We start from the raw sequence: 17,741 nt of genomic DNA on the forward strand, positions 1-17,741 counted from the left end.
TTGATGCAGGTTTCCACCGTGCGCCCTGTCAGGCTGATATATGCTACTCCATATTCATGGGGAATCCTGTAAATGCCAGCTGTCCCGAGTCCCAGGTTATCTTTGATCTGGATAAGCTGTGATTTGAGCTTTCTTATGCGTTTGTGGATGGCATTAATCTGATGAATTTCTTCAGGCTCCTAGTGATCCTTCTAGAATCTGTGTAAATATAGGGAAGACATATCCCTTGTTGCCCTAACCAATCAGGAAACTATCAACTTCTGCTTCAAATATACCCACGGACTTGGCCTCCACTGCAGTCTGTGGCAGAGTATTCTTCAGATTCACTACTATCTGGCTAAAAAAAAATTCCCCTTACCTCTGTTCTAAAAGGACACCCTCAACTTTGAGGCTGTGCCCCCTAGTTCTGGATACCCTCTCCACTGGAAACATCCTACCCACGTGCACCTTATCTAGCCCTTTCAAAATTCGGTAGGTTTCAATGAGATCCCCCCACATTCTTCTAAATTCCAGTGAGTACAGGCCCAAAGCTGACAAACACTCCTCATATGTTAACTCCGTCATTCCCGGAATCATCTTCGTGAACCTACTCTGGATTCTCTTCAATGACAACACATCCTTTCTAAGATATGAGGACCAAAACTGTTGACAATACTCCAAGTGTGGCCTGACTAGTGTCCTATAAAGCCTCAGCATCATCTCCTTGTTTTTATATTCTATTCCCCTTGAAATAAATACCAACATTGCATTTACCTTCTTTAACACAGACTCAACCTCTGAATTAACCTTCTGGGAGTCATGCTCAAGGACTCCCAGTTTCTTTGCACCTGTCATGTTTGAATTTTCTTCCCACTTAGATAATAGTCTGTACTATAGTTCCTTTTACCAAATTGCATTATCATACATTTCAAAGTATAAAGAACCACTCTACATTGGTAGGCGTGATGGTGGTTGTTATTCTACAGAATCCCTGCAGAATTCCTCTAAGATGGCTACAAGGTGAAGCAAATCAATCGGGCCCTTAAAGGGGCCGATGGAAAAACCAGGAAACCTAACAATGAGGAGGAACTTGTCACTACCGCCTGTCTTCCCTATATTTCTACGGTTTCTGGAAGGATTGTCAGGATCCTGAAGAAATACCACCCATAAACCCATAAGGAAGTTCAAATCACGGCTTAGGCAGATCAAAGATGACCTGGAACTCAGGACAGCTGGCGTTTACCGGATCCCCTGTGAATATGAAACAGCATATATCGGCCAGACAGGACTCACAGTGCAAATCTGCATCAAGGAGCACAGGTGGTGTATCGATTTGGGTCACCTGGAGAAATCAGTGCTAGAAGAACATTGAACAGTGCTAGAAGGCCATAGGGTTGACTTCAACAGCACAAAACTACTGTGCCATGCCAGTGGCTTTTGGGACTGCCTGGTGAACAATGCCATTGAAATAAAACTAGAGGAAAAGAATTTTCACAAAGACAAAGGCTCTAAGTAAGAACTAGAATTTGATTGTAAGCAAGGTGGAAGAGCGAAAACCTGATTGGATGAGGACTAACCAATAAGGACGGACGGATGATGGCAGTATAAATACCACTGGGCTAGACATACCCAGACATCATGCCTGATGAAGATGGCAGAGTTTGTTATCAAAATATCAGTTAAAAATCGATACCTGTATCCAGATGGAAGCCCGAGAAGAGTCTATTTGAAATACAGGAATTACTTCTCTAACACAAGGAATTCTGCAGATGCTGGGAATTCAAGCAACACACATCAAATTTGCTGGTGAATGCAGCAGGCCAGGCAGCATCTCTAGGAAGAGGTACAGTCGACGTTTCGGGCCGAGACCCTCTAAATTCACTTCATTTGAAAAATTCTGAAAGTAAAGTGCAATCACTCAACAGATTCAATATCATTATTTAAATAAATCTTTAAGGGAAGGAAGTTGCCATAATCGCTGGCAAAATCCCTGGATGACAGAAGTGATAATCTTCCAATCCTGAAGAGTAACAATTAACCTCCACATGAAATGCTACATGTGAACTGGAGTTGTTATAACCTCTTGGTTGTGTCAAATGATCTGATGAAACAAACATAAAGGTGCTTTTACAACCTTTAGATCTGCAATTTTCATTAAGAAAATAAAAGTGAAAACGGGGAAAAATACTGATGTGATTATTTAGCAACCGTAGCAACTCTAAATGGCACTTTATACAGAAATACTGTATAAAGTAACACTGCTTAACTATTTTGTTGATGGAAAGTACACAAAAGAGACACAAAAACAGCAAATCATACAAACCACATGTACATCACCTGCAGGATAGTTGTTGCAAAGAGAGCCACCGATGGATGGAAATGTTCACTCAACTAGGTGAAAGAAAATATAATAAAATACAAGTTATTATTACAGTTAAGAACTTCCTTGTTGCCGATGATTTAAAAGCATAATCATCAAATAATCTGAATACTTCAAGAGCATTTTGGTGACTTGTGCAAATGATTGAGCTATCTACTTATAAGAGGATTAGACACATCAGAAGTATCAAAAAAGTATGGTTTTGCCAATTCAAATGCTATTAATGCCAGGCACCAGATGACATTCGGCTCAATACGCACAATGTGCTGGAGGACCTCAGCGGGTCAGGCAGCATCTATGGATGGGAATAAGTAGTCGATGTTTCGGGGAAGGGAGGAACAAGTACGAAGTGGCAAGTGATAGGTGAAACCATACGAGGGAGAAAGGGTGAAGTAAAGAGCTGGAAAGTTGATTTAGTAGAAAAGGTAAAGGGCTGGAGAAGGAGGAACCTGATAGGAGAGGGCACAAGACCATGAAATAAAGGGAAGGGGAGGAGCACCAGAGGGAGCTGATGGGCATACAAGAAGAAAAGATTAGAGAGGGAAAGAATTGAGAATGGTGAAGGAAAGGGGGGGGGAGGGTAACTACCAGAAGTTTGAGAAATGTTCATGCCATCAGGTTGGAGGCTACCCAGATAAGGTGTTGCTCTTTCAACTAAATGTGGCCTCATTGTGGCAGTTGAGGAGGCCATGGACTAACATGTTGAAATGGGAATGGGAAGTAGAGATGAAATGGGAAATCCTGCTTTTTGTGACAGACGCAGCGAAGGTGCTCAACAAAGCAGTCTCCCAATCTATGCTGGGTATCACCAATATGCAGAAGGCCACATCGAGAGCACCGGATACTGCAGATGATCCCAACAGACCTGCAGGTGAAGTGGCACCTCGCCTGGAAGGACTGTTTGGGGCCTGATTGGTAGTGAGGGTGGAGGTATAGGGACAGGTGTGGCACTTCTTCCATTTGCAAGGAAGGGAGATCAGTGGGAGGGGAACAATCCCTGTGGAAAGCGGAAAGTGGGGGGGGGGCGGTTTGGAAGGGAACGACGTGCTTGGTGGTGGGATCCCGTTGGAAATGGTGGAAATTACAGAGAAATATGTGCTGGATTCAGAAGCTGGTGGGGTGGTAGGTGAGGACATTAGAAACCCTATCCCTGGTATGGCAGCAGGAGGATGGGATGTGGGCAGATGTGCGCGAAATGCAAGAGATGTGGGTGAGGGTAGCTTTAATGGTGGAGGAAGGAGGACATCTCAGTTGTTCTGGAATGAAAAGCCTCATCCTGAGAATAGATGCAGCAGAAACTGAGGAACTGAGAAAAGGGAATGGCATTTTTACAAGTGACAAAGTGGGAAGACGTATAGTCAAAGCTGTGAGAGTTAGTGGGTTTATAAAATATATCAGTATTTAGACTGTCTCCAGAGATGGAGACAGACAGATTGAGAAAGGGGAGAGAGGTGTCAAAAATGGACCAAGTAAGTCTGAGGGCAAGGTGGAAGATGGAGGCAAAGATAATGAAATTGACAAGCCCAGCATTGGTGCAAGAAAAAGCTCCAATACATGTGTCAATTCAGCATAGGAAGAGCTGCGGAGCAATGCTGGTTTAAGCTTGGAATGTGGACTGTTCCACATAGCCGATGAAAAGGTAGGCACAGCTGGAGCCTGTGTCAACACCCATGGCTACAACTTGGGTTTGAGGGAAGTGGGTGGAGCCAAAGGAGAAATTGTTAAGGGTGAGGATCAGTTCTGCCAGATGGAGATGGGGAAAAGTTTGGTTCTGTTGTCCAAAAAGAAGTGGGGAGCTTTAAGGCCCCCTTGATGGGGGGCCATAGTGATCACCTAATAAGCAGCCTGGGTAGGAGAGGCAGAATGAAACCAAATAGGAAGTAGGAAAGAAAGAAACAAGAGACCGCAGATGCTGAAATATAGAACAAAAACAATCCACTGGAGCTCTGCAGGTCCAGAAGCCTGTGTACAGGGACATGGGCAGTTAAGCTTTGGGTTCTGGGAATGGAAGGGTTATTATATGAGGAGTATTTGATAGCTCTGGGCCTGTACTTGCTGAAATTTAGAAGGACAAGGGATGGGGATCTCACTGAAAGGTCTAGATAGGGTGGATGTAAAGGAAGATGTTTCCTATAATGGGTAGTCTAGGACCAGAAGGCACAACCTCAGAATGAGGAATGTCCATTTAGAACAGAGATGAGGAGGATTTTCTTTAGCTCAAGGGTGGTGAATATGTGGAATTTGTTGCACAAGAGGCCCGGTCATTAAGTGTATTTAAGGCGGAGGTTGAAAGTTTCTTGATTAATCAAAGAGCAGGAGAATGGGATTGAGATGGAAAATGAATCTGCCATGATGAAATAGTGAGCACACTCACTGGGTAAATGGCCCAGTTCTGCTCCCATCTCTTATAGTCTCATCCATATGCCATCTTAACCACATTATCTACCTGCTCCACCACCCTCAAGGATCTTTGGACCTGTACACCAAGCCTAATACTCCCCATTCAAGTTGCACAATCTAGTCTCATAAGTACTCCCAAAATGCATCACTTCACACTTCTCAGGATTAAACTGCACCTGTGATTTCTCAGCTCATTTTATTAACACACTGACATCACCCTGCAGCCTACGGCTACCCACCACACTGTCCACCAACCTGTCAGCATAAACACTGATTTATCTAGCCTGGTAATTTCTCCCCCCCCTCCCACTCCCCTCTTTTTCAATACCCCATTCTCACTCCCCTCTTGCCCCTTCACTTCTGCTCACCTGCCCATCACTTCCCACTGGTGCCAATCCTCCTTCCCTTTCTCCCATGGTCACTCTCCACTCCTATCAGATTCCTTCTTCTTCAAATCTTTTCTTTTTCTACCTATCATTTCTAAGCTTTTCACTTCATCACACCTTCTCCTGGCTTCACCTGCCAGCAGGTACAACTTCCCCTCTCCCACGCCCACCTTCCTGTTCTGGCTTCTTCACACTTCCTTTCCGGTGCTGATGAAGGATCTCGGCCCAGAATGTCAATTGTTATTCCCCTCCATAAATGCTGTCCGACCTGCCGATTTCCTCCATCATTTTCTGAGTTGCTCTGGACTTCCAGAATTCGTAGAATCTCATGCTTACATTGTGAACCAATTTTAGTGTTACATGCAAACATACTGATCAAGCCTCCTGCTTCCACATAAAAACAACTGGTTTATGCACGTGACAAACAGTAACAGCCCCGACACTGATTCTTGTGGGACACCATTAGTCAGAGATGTCCAACTACTAAAGCAACATCTTGGCATCATCCTCTGACTCCTGCTGCCAAGCCAATACTAAACCCAATTTATCAACTTGGCCTGGATCCCATGCATCCTCATCTTCTGAACCAGTATCTCATATTTAGAGTTTTACTTTTCAAAAAAAAAGTTACCAGCTGCACATGATCACATAACAGTAAACAAGATATTTTACCTTTCTCAATTCCCAGAGACCCGCATGGTCTGCTCCACAAGAGAGGGGATTCCTGTGGAGTGGATCGTAGGTTCCTAGACTCTTTCCACCTATAACAAAGAGTAGAGTTCAATAGCGGTATTTTGCCCACTTCCATAAACTGCAAACAGATTGAAATTTGAATGGCAACCTCACAATTGGGATGCTAAACTTTATGAATAGTTAAGCTCTATCACTAAGGAAGCCTCTGCTGGATTTTGCCTAACAAAGTACAAAGAATATATTAATACAATTCAACAGAGAGGCACAATTGTACAAGTCCTGGCAGAGGACTTGAACCTGCAGTAAACTCTAATCTGATTCATACATAGCCTTTTGAATAGGGTGTCACGGGTCAGTAATGTGAATCCTGGTTGGGTGACATGTAGATAAAGATTTTATTCTTGCACCCAGTAAAGCAAAATAATGAAAAACTTACAATACTGAACATTTTGCCTATCCATATAATTTACCTTCTTGATTTTTGTGGTGCAACCATGACACAGAGACAGTTGATTCAGGCTTTTTGGCTGCAGTTGTATTCTGAACAATGCTTTCTTCTACTTTGTTAGCATTGCCACATTTTTCCCCTTCATGCAATTTGTTCACCATATTCTCTTCATTAAGATCTTCAGATTTATCTTCACTGTCATCAACATCTCTAAAATCTTCCTCTTCATCAGATTCCTTAGTAGAAAATATTTGGCAACTTTAAATATTATCCAAGCATTACTAGCTCACAATCTATAATTTTAGCTGTCATACATGAAATGCAATATCTGAAGAATAAAAGATTACTGTTACAAAATACCAAAGATTTTGTTTCTTTCTCTTCTACAGATGCTAATCAAGCTGCAGTTACATGTCTATCAATTTCAAAATTACTGCTGTTCCCATTGTAATGTTTGATCACAACACAGAATAGAAGCACCTCATCATTGATGAGTTATCTCAGTACGGTGTAGGAATCATAACCTTTCTTATTAGTGTATTATAGTTGCAGGTTAGCACAGATTACAAAAATTCCACATATTATAACCAAACTTAAAATATCTAAGTTTAATTTAGGAGTTGCCTGAAGTAAACTAATATTTTCCACTTCATTTGAACTCTACTTTTTTTTTCCCATTATTACATTGCAAATGAGCATTTAATATCCTTTTAGTTAAATTTCAATGTACTTAAGTATACAAAATGTTGTATAATTTCTTTCTATGCTCATTTGACTTAATGCTGATTTCTACTAAGATAGAGAACCATGCCTTCTCTATTAATGTAGAACACTATATTAAAGAACAGAATAGATTGGTGAAATAGTAGAAGCTATACCCAATGTTCTTTTAAGAGTGCTTGAACACCTGGCTTCAGCTTCAAAATCTCAGAAATAAGGAAGAGGGCTCCACATATAAATGCTGGCGTCTGGCCACAAGTAGCCTGCAGGATCCTTTTTATAAATGCTTTGATGCGACGAAGCACAATGTCAGACTTCAAAGATTTGTACAGCAAATTTAGAAACATTGCTTGTTTAGAACTTTGCGCCAGTCCTGGATCCAACAGTTTCCTGCAAAAGATAGGAGGTTTTTAAATCATCTACAAAATTACATTAATACTGGTTTCAAGCATATTGAATGATAGAAGAGACAAGACTATTACTAAATCTCTGTAACCAGAACTATCATCGTTGACTGTGGTAGCATACTATAGACTAGCATCTAGACATTTAGACCATTAATTTTGAGAAGAACTTGAAGGCAGTCATGGAATTTAAATTCAAGTCATTAAGTAAATCTGAAATTTAAAAAAACTATAGTCAGTAATGATAGCTATGAATCTGTCTAAATATTGTAAAACCCTAAACGATTCACCGATATCCTTCAGTGTATGAATATTCAGTATGTCCCTCAAGAGACTTCAGGCCCACCAGGTTGTTGACTCTCAGTTCAACAGTTAGGGTTGCACAATAAATGCAGGCATTGCCAGTAACACCCACATCACCTTAATAACTGATGTAAATCAACCTTCTTTATATTGCTCTATAGCCATCTCATCAAATTTCCATTCAAAAGAACACCTCCAGCACCCCAATTTATATTATTAAATTCTTTAAATTTCTCAATTTATTGATTTTTGTAACTTATTGTAATTTTTATATTTTATTTGATATGGCTGCTTTAGAACAACAAATTTCACAACATACAGAACGTCAATGATAATTAATAAATATCAACTATGACAACATAGACTAGTGATTGTTTAATAACTAATATTAAATTAAATGCAGCATTAAATGATGTTGCACACAGGAAACCAATATTAACAGATTACATAGAATACACTGGTCATTGAGCCCCAAATGTCTGTGTTGCTGTTAAGAGTCAACCAAACTCTTCCTATCTTTAGAAACCAATACAGCTGAAAGCTCTCGGCCTGAAACGTCCACTGTGCTCTTTTCCATAGATGCTGCCTGGCCTGCTGTGTTCCTCCAGCATTTTGTGTGTGTTGCTTGGATTTCCAGCATCTGCAGATTTTCTTTTGTTTGTGATTGGAATACATAAAATATACCACATTTATGCAATGCGTCTATAATGTCGCCTTAATGTTTTGCTTCTTGTTTTAAACCTTCCATAGATTTGAGCAACTTTCAAAATAATTATATACTCCGACATCTATCTTCTGGGGAGTGGGGGGGTGTCGAGTTAGTGTCAAATCAGATGGATTGATTTTACAGTCATCATAAGCTGATGTTATTTGCAATAGCCTACTTCTTTCAACATCAGTATTGCTGTTCTAAATTAAGTGTAAAATGTGCCTGTGACATGAAGGCAGTGTACAGAGACACCCCCTCTTGTTTCTTCTTTTCAATCACCCTTATTTCAGCAGCTATCATATTTATTTTTCACATTCTTGTGTAACCCAAAAGGAGAACGAATGCAGGCACTTCTTCTTTAACACTCAGTTATACCCATAAGAAAACGCATCTTATAAAAAGTTGCATTTTAGCAGCATAGGTTGTAGTTGCCTTCAAAGGACAGATTTAAACAGGTTTTCCCCATTTTGTAAGCACAAAATATTCTGCAGATGCTGGGGTCAAAGCAACACTCACAACACACTGGAGGAACTCAGCAGGTCGGGCAGCATCCGTGGAAACAATCAGTCAACGTTTCGGGCCAGAACCCTTCCTCAGGACTGAAGAGGGAAGGGGCAGAAGCCCTATAAGGGTGGGGGGGGGGGGAGGGTGGGAAGAAGAAGGCTAGTAGGTTCCAGATAAAAAAACAGTAAGGGGAAAGCTAAAGATATGTCTTCTACAAGCCCACTGACTCTTATAACTACCTCGACTATACCTCTTCCCACCCCGCCACATGCAAAAATGGCATTCCCTATTCCCAGTTCCTCCGTCTCCGCTGCATCTGCTCCCAGGATGAGGTTTTCCGTTCCAGGACAACTCAAATGTCCTCTTTCTTTAAGGATTGTGGTTTCCCTTCTGCTGTCATCAATGATGCCCTCACCCGCATCTCCTCCATTTCCCACACTTCGGCTCTCACCCCATCCTCCCGCCACCACAACAGGGACAGAGTTCCCCTTGTCCTTACCTATCACCCCACCAGCCTCCGGATCTAGCACATTATCCTCCGCAACTTCCGCCACCTTCAACAGGACCCCACCACTAAGCACATCTTTCCCTCTCCACCCCTCTCTGCTTTCCGCAGGGATCGGTCCCTCCACGACTCCCTGAGCCACACGTCTCTCCCCACAGATCTCCCACCCGGTACTTATCCCTGGAAGCGCAAGTGCTACACCTGTCCCTACACCTCCTCTCTTGCCACCATTCAGGGCCCCAAACAGTCCATCCAGGTGAGGCAACACTTCACTTGTGAGTCTGTTGGGGTCATCTATTGCATCCAGTGCTCCTGGTGCGGCCTCCTTTACATCGGTGAAACACGACGCAGATTGGGGGACCACTTCGTCGAGCACCTCCACTCCGTCCGCCACAACAGACAGGATCTCCCGGTTGCCAGCCACTTCAACTCTGCTTCCCATTCCCATTCGGGTATGTCCATACACGGCCTCCTCTACTGCCATGATGAGGCTAAACTCAGGTTGGAGGAGTAACACCTCATATACCATCTAGGTAGTCTCCAGCCCCTTGGTATGAACATAGAATTCTCCAACTTCCGGTAATTCCCTCCCCCTCTCTTCCCCTATCCCTATTTCACTCTGCCTCCTCCCGCAGCTGCCTATCACCTCCCTCATGGTTCCGCCTCCTTCTACTACCCATTGTGTTTTCCCCTATTCCTTCTTCACCTTTCCTGCCTATCCCCTCCCTGCCTCCCTTCCCCCACCCCTTTATCTTTCCCCTTACTGGTTTTTCACCTGGCACCTACCAGCCTTCTCCTTCCCACCCTCCCCCCACCTTCTTTATAGGGCCTCTGCCCCTTCCCTCTTCAGTCCCGACGAAGGGTTCCAGCCCGAAACATTGACTGATTGCTTCAACGGCTGCTGCCCGACCTGCTGAGTTCCTCCAGTGTATTGTGGGTGCTGCTTTCCCCATCTTGAATGTGCTACACTAATCTATAAAGCAAATAGTATTCTTTCATCCATAAATCCCTCCGAGAGGATCACAAATTGTTATGGTTTGGAGGCAGGCACACCTCAATGACCTGGAGAGCTACGCTGGCTGGAGTCAGGGCTTTGAGCTTTGGCCTTTGGTAGGGTCACCCATGCCAAACTGTTCAAAGGGTAGAGGCCAGACTAAGTCATCCACCGGTCCTCCCGGTTCGGGGGTTCAGCTCAGGGTAACAACCCTGACTGGTCAAATAAAACTGTTATAAAAACAGCATTGAAGAATCCTTCTACACCTGAGTGTGACAGTGTTCCTGAGTCTCCACCTCCGGGACTTGCATGACTGATAGAAGTGAAAACTAAGCTACTGACACAGTGAATGAAGCCCTGAACACCATGAGATGAGAAGGACCTTAATTGCTGCCCTAAACCCCAGCGGCATAACGGGCAATACAGAATCTATAAATTACTTTATAACCAACTTACATTATGGAAACATGCAATAGCATACCTACCTGTATGCAAAGACCATTCTAGATTTTTTAAATGCTGTAAACACTATGTTGCATTAATCCTTAATTATGTGATATCTTTAAAAATCACTATTGCCACAAGGAATGTAATTGCACGTTTTTTTTTCTATGAATCAGATTGCATTCTAGAAATTGTTATACTTTCCACGAAACGATTTGAAATTCTCAGTCACTTCACATCAAGAGTTTTTGTACCAAGTAAATCTTACCGGTAAAGTGCGACATAGTATCGATTGGATATAGCTTGTTTGGAGTCCATCACCTGAAATAGCAACATGAGTGCTTGGACACTCGTTGTGAAGTTCACAAAATGAACAACCTTGAACAACGTATCCATCTGTTCCATTATCTTTTCATCATCCATTTTGGAATAAGGAAAAGCTCTATTGACACCAGTCAGCAAAGCACTTAGCATTTTAGAGTCTATTTCTGACTTTTTAACAAAGGCATGGAAAAATGAAAAATAAATGGCTATTAATTTCCCAGCAAGGTCACTCTCCTCGTGGCTCAAGACCATCTGGTTGAGAAAGCAAATGGCATAGTACTGAGCTTTCAAACTAATATTAGGCCTGTACAGAAGTCGCTCAATTTCACAACACACAACAGTTTTCATGTTGGGATGCTTATGAAGCAATGTTTCTAAAAGATAGGAGGCCTTTGTCGCCATTTTATGTTGTGGATCTCCTAACTTATTTACTAACTGAATCAGCAGGGCTTTCTCTTGCTCTGGCTTATTGCAGAGGATCTCACGAATTGTACCCAAGGCCTGAGCCTTTGTTGCCTGCACATTGTCGTGAGTCAAAGCTTCTAAAGCCTGCACAAACTCTGCAAAATGGTGCTTCAAGAGATGTTCAAAGTACCACATTATTAGGCGCTTGTCCCTGGTATCTTTGTTACCACTGGCAAGCTCTTCCAGCTTTTTAAAAGGATGCTGCGAGAAAGTTTGTAATTTTCGATTGTCTGGAAGCAAGTCAGAGATTAGTAGTTCTGTTAGTGTGCTCAAAGCCATTAAGGACTGCCGCCGACTTCCCTTCTTCTTGATTTGGTTGACTAATACCTCTACAAAGTGAAGAGTGTGCACCGGAGCATCCTGAATCAGAAGTGTCATGGCTGCCATCCTGTCTGCCAATGTGCCTGTTGTGACAACTGTTTTCATCCACGTTGAACTCGCTCCTTTTTGATTTTTCTTATTTGAGTAAAGATTGGTTTCGTGCTCATAGAGCTGCTTAGCAAGATTTTTATACTGTGAGACAACGGATTCATCTTGTGGCTCAGAGGTGTACTCATTTGCATAATCCGCATCATACCACTTTCCACCTGGCTTTACCAATAAGTATTGTTTGGGGTGAAATTCAAAGATATCCTGATGTTTAGTTTTCCGTCCTGGTATTTCACATGTACTTGATTCCTGATTATCTTTTTGCTTTCCAGTTTTGCCAGGCTGACCTTTTTTATCAGCCTTTCCATCTTGAATTTTCTCTTTCAGTTCCTTATTTTTACTTTTCTTGCCCTTTTTGTCAATTTGTACACCCTCCTTTTTTGCTTGCTTTTCATCTTTAGCACTCTCTTCATCCTCTTGCACAATTTTAGAGTATTTTTTTATGCCTATTTTCTGGACAAAGGCTTCCAATTCACCTTCTTCTAGATCATCAATTGCTGACTTTTTTCCACCATCAACCAGTTCTTCATTCTCATTTAAGTGATGCAGCATTAGATAATCGGCCTATAAAAGAAAATACACAATTACAGTGTATGGTATTGCTCCTTCTATGTAAAGTAGATTTCTCTGGTTTATCATGTGAATAATTTTAGCAATAACAAAGGCAATTTTGGTGTAAAGCAGAAATATTCTGATTAAATACAAGAATATAAGCAATGAATTAGAGGGTATCTTTAATGTAATAAAGAAACCAAATATGCTTCAAGGAAGCTCTTTCTACTAACTCATTGCAAAATTGGCACTGTTCACATAGCAAGGGGTTGATAAAGTAATCAAACAACTGAAAACAAGTGCGAACCCAGTAAACAAAAATCACTTAAATACTAACAGGTGGGAGAAAAATATTTCCACAGAAATTGATGATCTCACCTTCCTCAACCAGAATAGAAGGCCATACTTCTTTGCCATGGACAACAAAGATTACTGGAAAATTAGAGGATTGGGAAGCTTTTAAAAATCAACAGAAGGCAATTAAAAAAAATCATAAAGATGGAAAAGATGGAATACAAAGGTAAGCCAGCCAATAATATTAAAGGGGATGCCAAAACTTTCTTCAAATATATAATGAGTAAAAGAGACACTTGTGTTGGCGCGTGGCCAAGTGGTTAAGGTGTTCATTTAGTGATCTGGAGGTCGCTAGTTCGAGCCTTGGCCGCGGCAGTGTATGTGTCCTCGAGCAAGGCACTTAGCCACACATTGCTCTGCGACGACACCAGTGCCAAGCTGTATGGGTCCTAATGCCCTTCCCTTGGACAACATCGGTGGTGTGGAGAGGGGAGACTTGCAGCATAGGCAACTGCTGGTCTTCCATACAACCTTGCCCAGGCCTGCGCCCTGGAAACCTTCCAAGGTGCAAATCCATGGTCTCACGAGACTAACGGATGCCTATTTAAAAGAGAGACAAGAGTACATATTGGACCACAGACAAATGATTTTGGAGAGGTAGCAATGGTGAACAAGAAAATGACAGGCGAACGGAATCAGTACTGTGCATCAGTATTCACTGAAGTAGACATTAGCAGTATGCTGGAGAGGCAGAAGTGAGTGTAGTTGCTATTACTAGGGAGAAGGTGCTTGGGAAGCTGTAAGGTCTGATGGTAGACAAGTCACTTGAAGCAGATGGACTACACTCCAGGATTCTGAAAGAGGAAGTTGAACAGATTGAGGAGGCATTAGTAATAACCTTTCAAGAATCTCTAGATTCTGGCACGGTTCAAGGACTAGAAAATTGCAAGTATCACTCCACTCTTCATGAAGGGAGGAAGGCAGAAGAAAGGAAATTTTAGGCCAGTTAGCCTGAACTCAGTGGTTGGGAAGATGTTGGAGTTGATTGTTAAGGAGAAAAGTTTTGGGGTACTTGGAGGCACATGATAACACAAGCCAAAGTCAGCATGGTTTCCTTCAGGAAAAATCTTGCTTGACAAATCTGTGAGAACTCTTTGAGGAGATAACAAGCAGAACAGAAAGGAAAATCGGAGGATGTTGTGTACTTGGATTTTCAGAAGGCCTTTGACAACGTGCCACACATGAGGCTGCTTTGCGACATAAAAGCCCATGGTATTATAGGTAAGACACTAACATGGATAGAGCATTGGCTGACTGGTAGATGGCACAGAGTGGGAATAAAGGGAGCCTTTCTGACTGGCTGCAGGTGACTAGTGGTGACCTTCAGGGGTCAGTGCTGGGATTGCTTCTTCTTACACTGCACATCAATGATTTTGATGACAGAATTGATGTTTTTTATGGCCAAGTTTGTGAATGACACGAAGATAGGTGGAGGCAGTTAGTATTGAGGAAGTAAGGAGGCAGCAGATGGACTAAGACGGATTAGGAAATTACTGGCAGATAGAATACAGTGTCGAGAAGTGTACGGCCATGCACTTTGGTAGAAGGAACAAAAGCGTAGACAATTTTCTAAATGGGGAGAAAACTAAAAAATCTGAGGAGCAAAGGAACTTGGAAATCCTCGTGCAGGGATTCCTAAAGGTTAATTTGCAAGTTGAGTCTGTGGTGAGGAAGGCAAATGCAATGTTAGCATTCATTTAAAGAGGATTAGAATATAAAAACAATGATGTAATGCTGAGGCTTCATAAAACACTGATGAGGCCTCACTTGGAGTACTGAGAGCAGCTTTGGGCCCCTTATCTAAGAAAGGATGTGCTGTCATTGGAGAGGGTTCAAAGGAGGTTCACAAAAAAAGATTCTGGGAGTGAAAGGCTTATCATATGAGGAGTGTTTGATGGCTCTGGGTCTGTACTCTCTGGAATTTTAAGGAAAGGGATGGGGTGTGGATCTCACTGAAACCTATCAAATATTGAAAGGCCTAGATAGAATGGATTTAGAGAGGATGCTTCCTATGGTTTGGGAGTCCAGGATCAGAGGATACAACTTCAGAATACAGGGACATCCATTTATAATGGAGATGAGAAAGAATTTCTTTAGCCCAAGGGTGGTGAATCTGTGGAATTCATTGCCACAGGTGACCATGGAGGCCAGGTCATTAGGTGTACTCAAGGTGGAGGTTGATAGATAAGTCAAGGTGTGAAAGATTTTGGCAAGAATGCAGGATAATGTGGTTGAGAGGGCAATAGATCAGTCAAGATCAAAGGTGGAGCAGTTCGATAGACCGAATGGCCTAATTCTGCTCCTATGTCTTATGGTCCATATTAGGGATTTTCAGTGTGATCTCTTTAGGAACTCACCCGGCAGAAGGCAATGGCAAACCACTGCTGTAACTTGCCTCGTACGCGGTTCCCACTACGTCAGAGAGGCGTGGAGGGAAATCGTCCGCTAACCGGAGAAACTCCAGATGCAACGTACCTTTCCTTTCCATAATCAATACTTGAGAGAAAGCATTAGGAATTATTAGACAAGAAGAGAGTTAGATTTTAAGGAGTGTCTTACAGCAAAGATTCCTAGAAAGGAAATTTCCAAGTTTGGGATCCAAATCCAGATACACAGACAGTACAATGGCAAAGTAGTACCTACAAATTTCTTTGTTGGGTAATAATGACACTATTTCAAATAAAAGCAGAGGAGCTATTCTCAGTATTCGGGACAATATTTATCTCTTAAGCATCAAAATAGATGATCACAATGTACTTGTTTATTCGTGAGTACACAAATCAATTATTACCTTAACCCTAACTAACCAACAAACTCACATCAACTGTTTTAAAGAGTTCCAGCATAATTGGAGTTCATGAAAAGTAACATGTGAATCAAGGTCTGAAATTCTTTAAAATGAATCTCCAATTAAACCAAAAGTCATTCAGCAATGGGCCTCAACTACATATGGATCTGGAACCCACTGTATGAGAGTCCAGAAGATCACAGGAAGAGACTCCACCTACCTACCCACATCTCGAGCACTTGAATTTTTCTAAAGCAAATCTCAAAGTTTAGTGCCAAATAGGTAATTCACCCCTAAGAGTCTCCTCCCATGAAGACCATATATGATTGAACTTTTGACTCTAGATTTTTGTCTGATCCAAACAACTCCTGGTTCCCATATCATCCAAATGTCTCTCAGATTTCACAGAGTTCTACAGAATTGAAACGGGTAGGCTGCCACCATACTATCCATACTAATCCCATTTACCTGTATTAATTCCATATCCTACGATGTCTTGTTCATTAAAGTACCTGTGCAGATCCTAAAATATACCTAGTCAATCGCTGAGCATTTATCCCCTCTCTTTCGAATTTAAAACCTCCATAACCTCGTCTTTTGTAATTTTGATATGCTCCAGGATACCTCTGTTCCCTCCCCTAAATCCATTAGCCTGCATGTCTTTTTCCACAGTAAGCACAGGCGATAGACGCACATATGGTTGGGTATTAACCAGCAGCTTACAACGTAGGTCTACCTTGCCACACTTTGCTAGGCAGGTGATACTTGGCTGAACTCCGCACTTAACAAGTGTCCACTCTTTCCCTCACTCCGCCACGAACACGGGCGATTAGCCGGACCCCAACAGCACAGAGCCCACGTGTAGACAGGGACGCCGCCATGCCCGGTGCCCGGCCGCTATCCATCACCTCCGAAAGAACCTGACAGCCCTTCCTCGATCTCATACCTTGGTCCCTCCGAGCCGCAACACCTCATCCAGCGTGAACTCATTGTTTGCGCTTTCCTCTTCCTCCTCTCCATCGTCCTCACACTCCGGATCGATTGCTTCGGCATCGATATCCCCTCCGAGCTCTAACTCCTCCGGGGCCGCCGCCATGTCAGTAGTCACAGCGCCAGCCCAGCCCAGGCCATATCAGATACGTACACGGCAGGAAATCTTACCACGGTATTCCTCTGTCAAAATCTATCACATATATTAACTGCTAAAAATTTATAAACATTTTACATTCCGAAATAGATAGGTTAACTCGCTCTTTTTTTCTGTCAGACCGACGCTCTTTACCTAGCGATTAGGACCTGTGATAGTGATTGGCTGGTTGGGAGAGTGAAAGGTCAGAGGTCAATAAAGAGGGGAGTCCCAATGCTGCGAAGTGGTGATAGAATTTTGTCCTGTGTAGGGTGATTAAATTGAACGGGATGAAATTCCAAGTGGGTCTGAAGTGTCTCTCTGAATGCATTTCTAATGCTATTGCCAGAAAACACTTTCCAGGTACGGTGGAAGAAGCCAGCTGATTTCAGAGTTATCAAAATCAGTTAGGTCTTTCAATCAGATAACAACGTTATGAATTTTGTTAGGCAGTCGTTGCATACTCTGCGCGTATTTGCATCCAGTTACCCAAGATAGATTTTTTTGCCCTTTTTTTATAAATTGCAGTCTATGAATTTGACTTTGTAAAATGGATGTGTGTAACTGGAAAATCGCTTCTGTTTTATATTGCATTTCTTTCAGATTCTGGAGGTTTATGTGCTGGTCAGTTGATGAGGTCGTGCTCCACAACTTCAAAAAGCACAAAAAAACATGATAATGGTAGACTGATGCGAAAGCATCTAATTGCAAAAATAAAGTCAACAGGCCCAATCTCTGTTGCAGAATACATGAGAGAAGTTTTAACGAATCCTGTCGCAGTACGTAAATCATTTTTGACTGTTTCAAAATTGCTACTTTTAGATTAGGCTGAAA

At 42.3% G+C, this 17,741-nt stretch overlaps 2 protein-coding genes across 3 annotated transcripts in view; one reads left to right on the plus strand and one right to left on the minus strand.

Annotated features, from left to right (window-relative positions):
- The window catches only part of cebpz (CCAAT enhancer binding protein zeta), a 40,038-nt gene extending 23,150 nt beyond the window's left edge, over window positions 1-16,888 (minus strand). The window contains exons 1-6 of the mRNA XM_072264890.1: window positions 16,728-16,888; window positions 11,138-12,651; window positions 7,165-7,396; window positions 6,309-6,522; window positions 5,818-5,906; window positions 2,317-2,370 (exon numbers count right to left, since the gene is read on the minus strand). Coding sequence (XP_072120991.1) covers window positions 2,317-2,370; window positions 5,818-5,906; window positions 6,309-6,522; window positions 7,165-7,396; window positions 11,138-12,651; window positions 16,728-16,877 — 2,253 coding nt within the window. The 5' untranslated portion in view covers window positions 16,878-16,888. The remainder of the gene's footprint in view (window positions 1-2,316; window positions 2,371-5,817; window positions 5,907-6,308; window positions 6,523-7,164; window positions 7,397-11,137; window positions 12,652-16,727) is intronic.
- A 251-nt stretch (window positions 16,889-17,139) lies between these two features.
- ndufaf7 (NADH:ubiquinone oxidoreductase complex assembly factor 7) overlaps window positions 17,140-17,741 on the plus strand; it is a 43,728-nt gene continuing 43,126 nt past the window's right edge. Inside the window, exons 1-2 of one of the 2 annotated variants that reach the window (XM_072264894.1) lie at window positions 17,140-17,270; window positions 17,511-17,686. In XM_072264894.1, the coding sequence (XP_072120995.1) occupies window positions 17,198-17,270; window positions 17,511-17,686 (249 nt within the window). In that variant the 5' untranslated portion in view covers window positions 17,140-17,197. The remainder of the gene's footprint in view (window positions 17,271-17,510; window positions 17,687-17,741) is intronic. The other variant, XM_072264895.1, reaches the window with a different exon arrangement.

The sequence above is a fragment of the Mobula birostris genome, chromosome 8 (assembly GCF_030028105.1).
Source record: "Mobula birostris isolate sMobBir1 chromosome 8, sMobBir1.hap1, whole genome shotgun sequence".
Lineage (NCBI taxonomy): Eukaryota > Metazoa > Chordata > Chondrichthyes > Myliobatiformes > Myliobatidae > Mobula > Mobula birostris.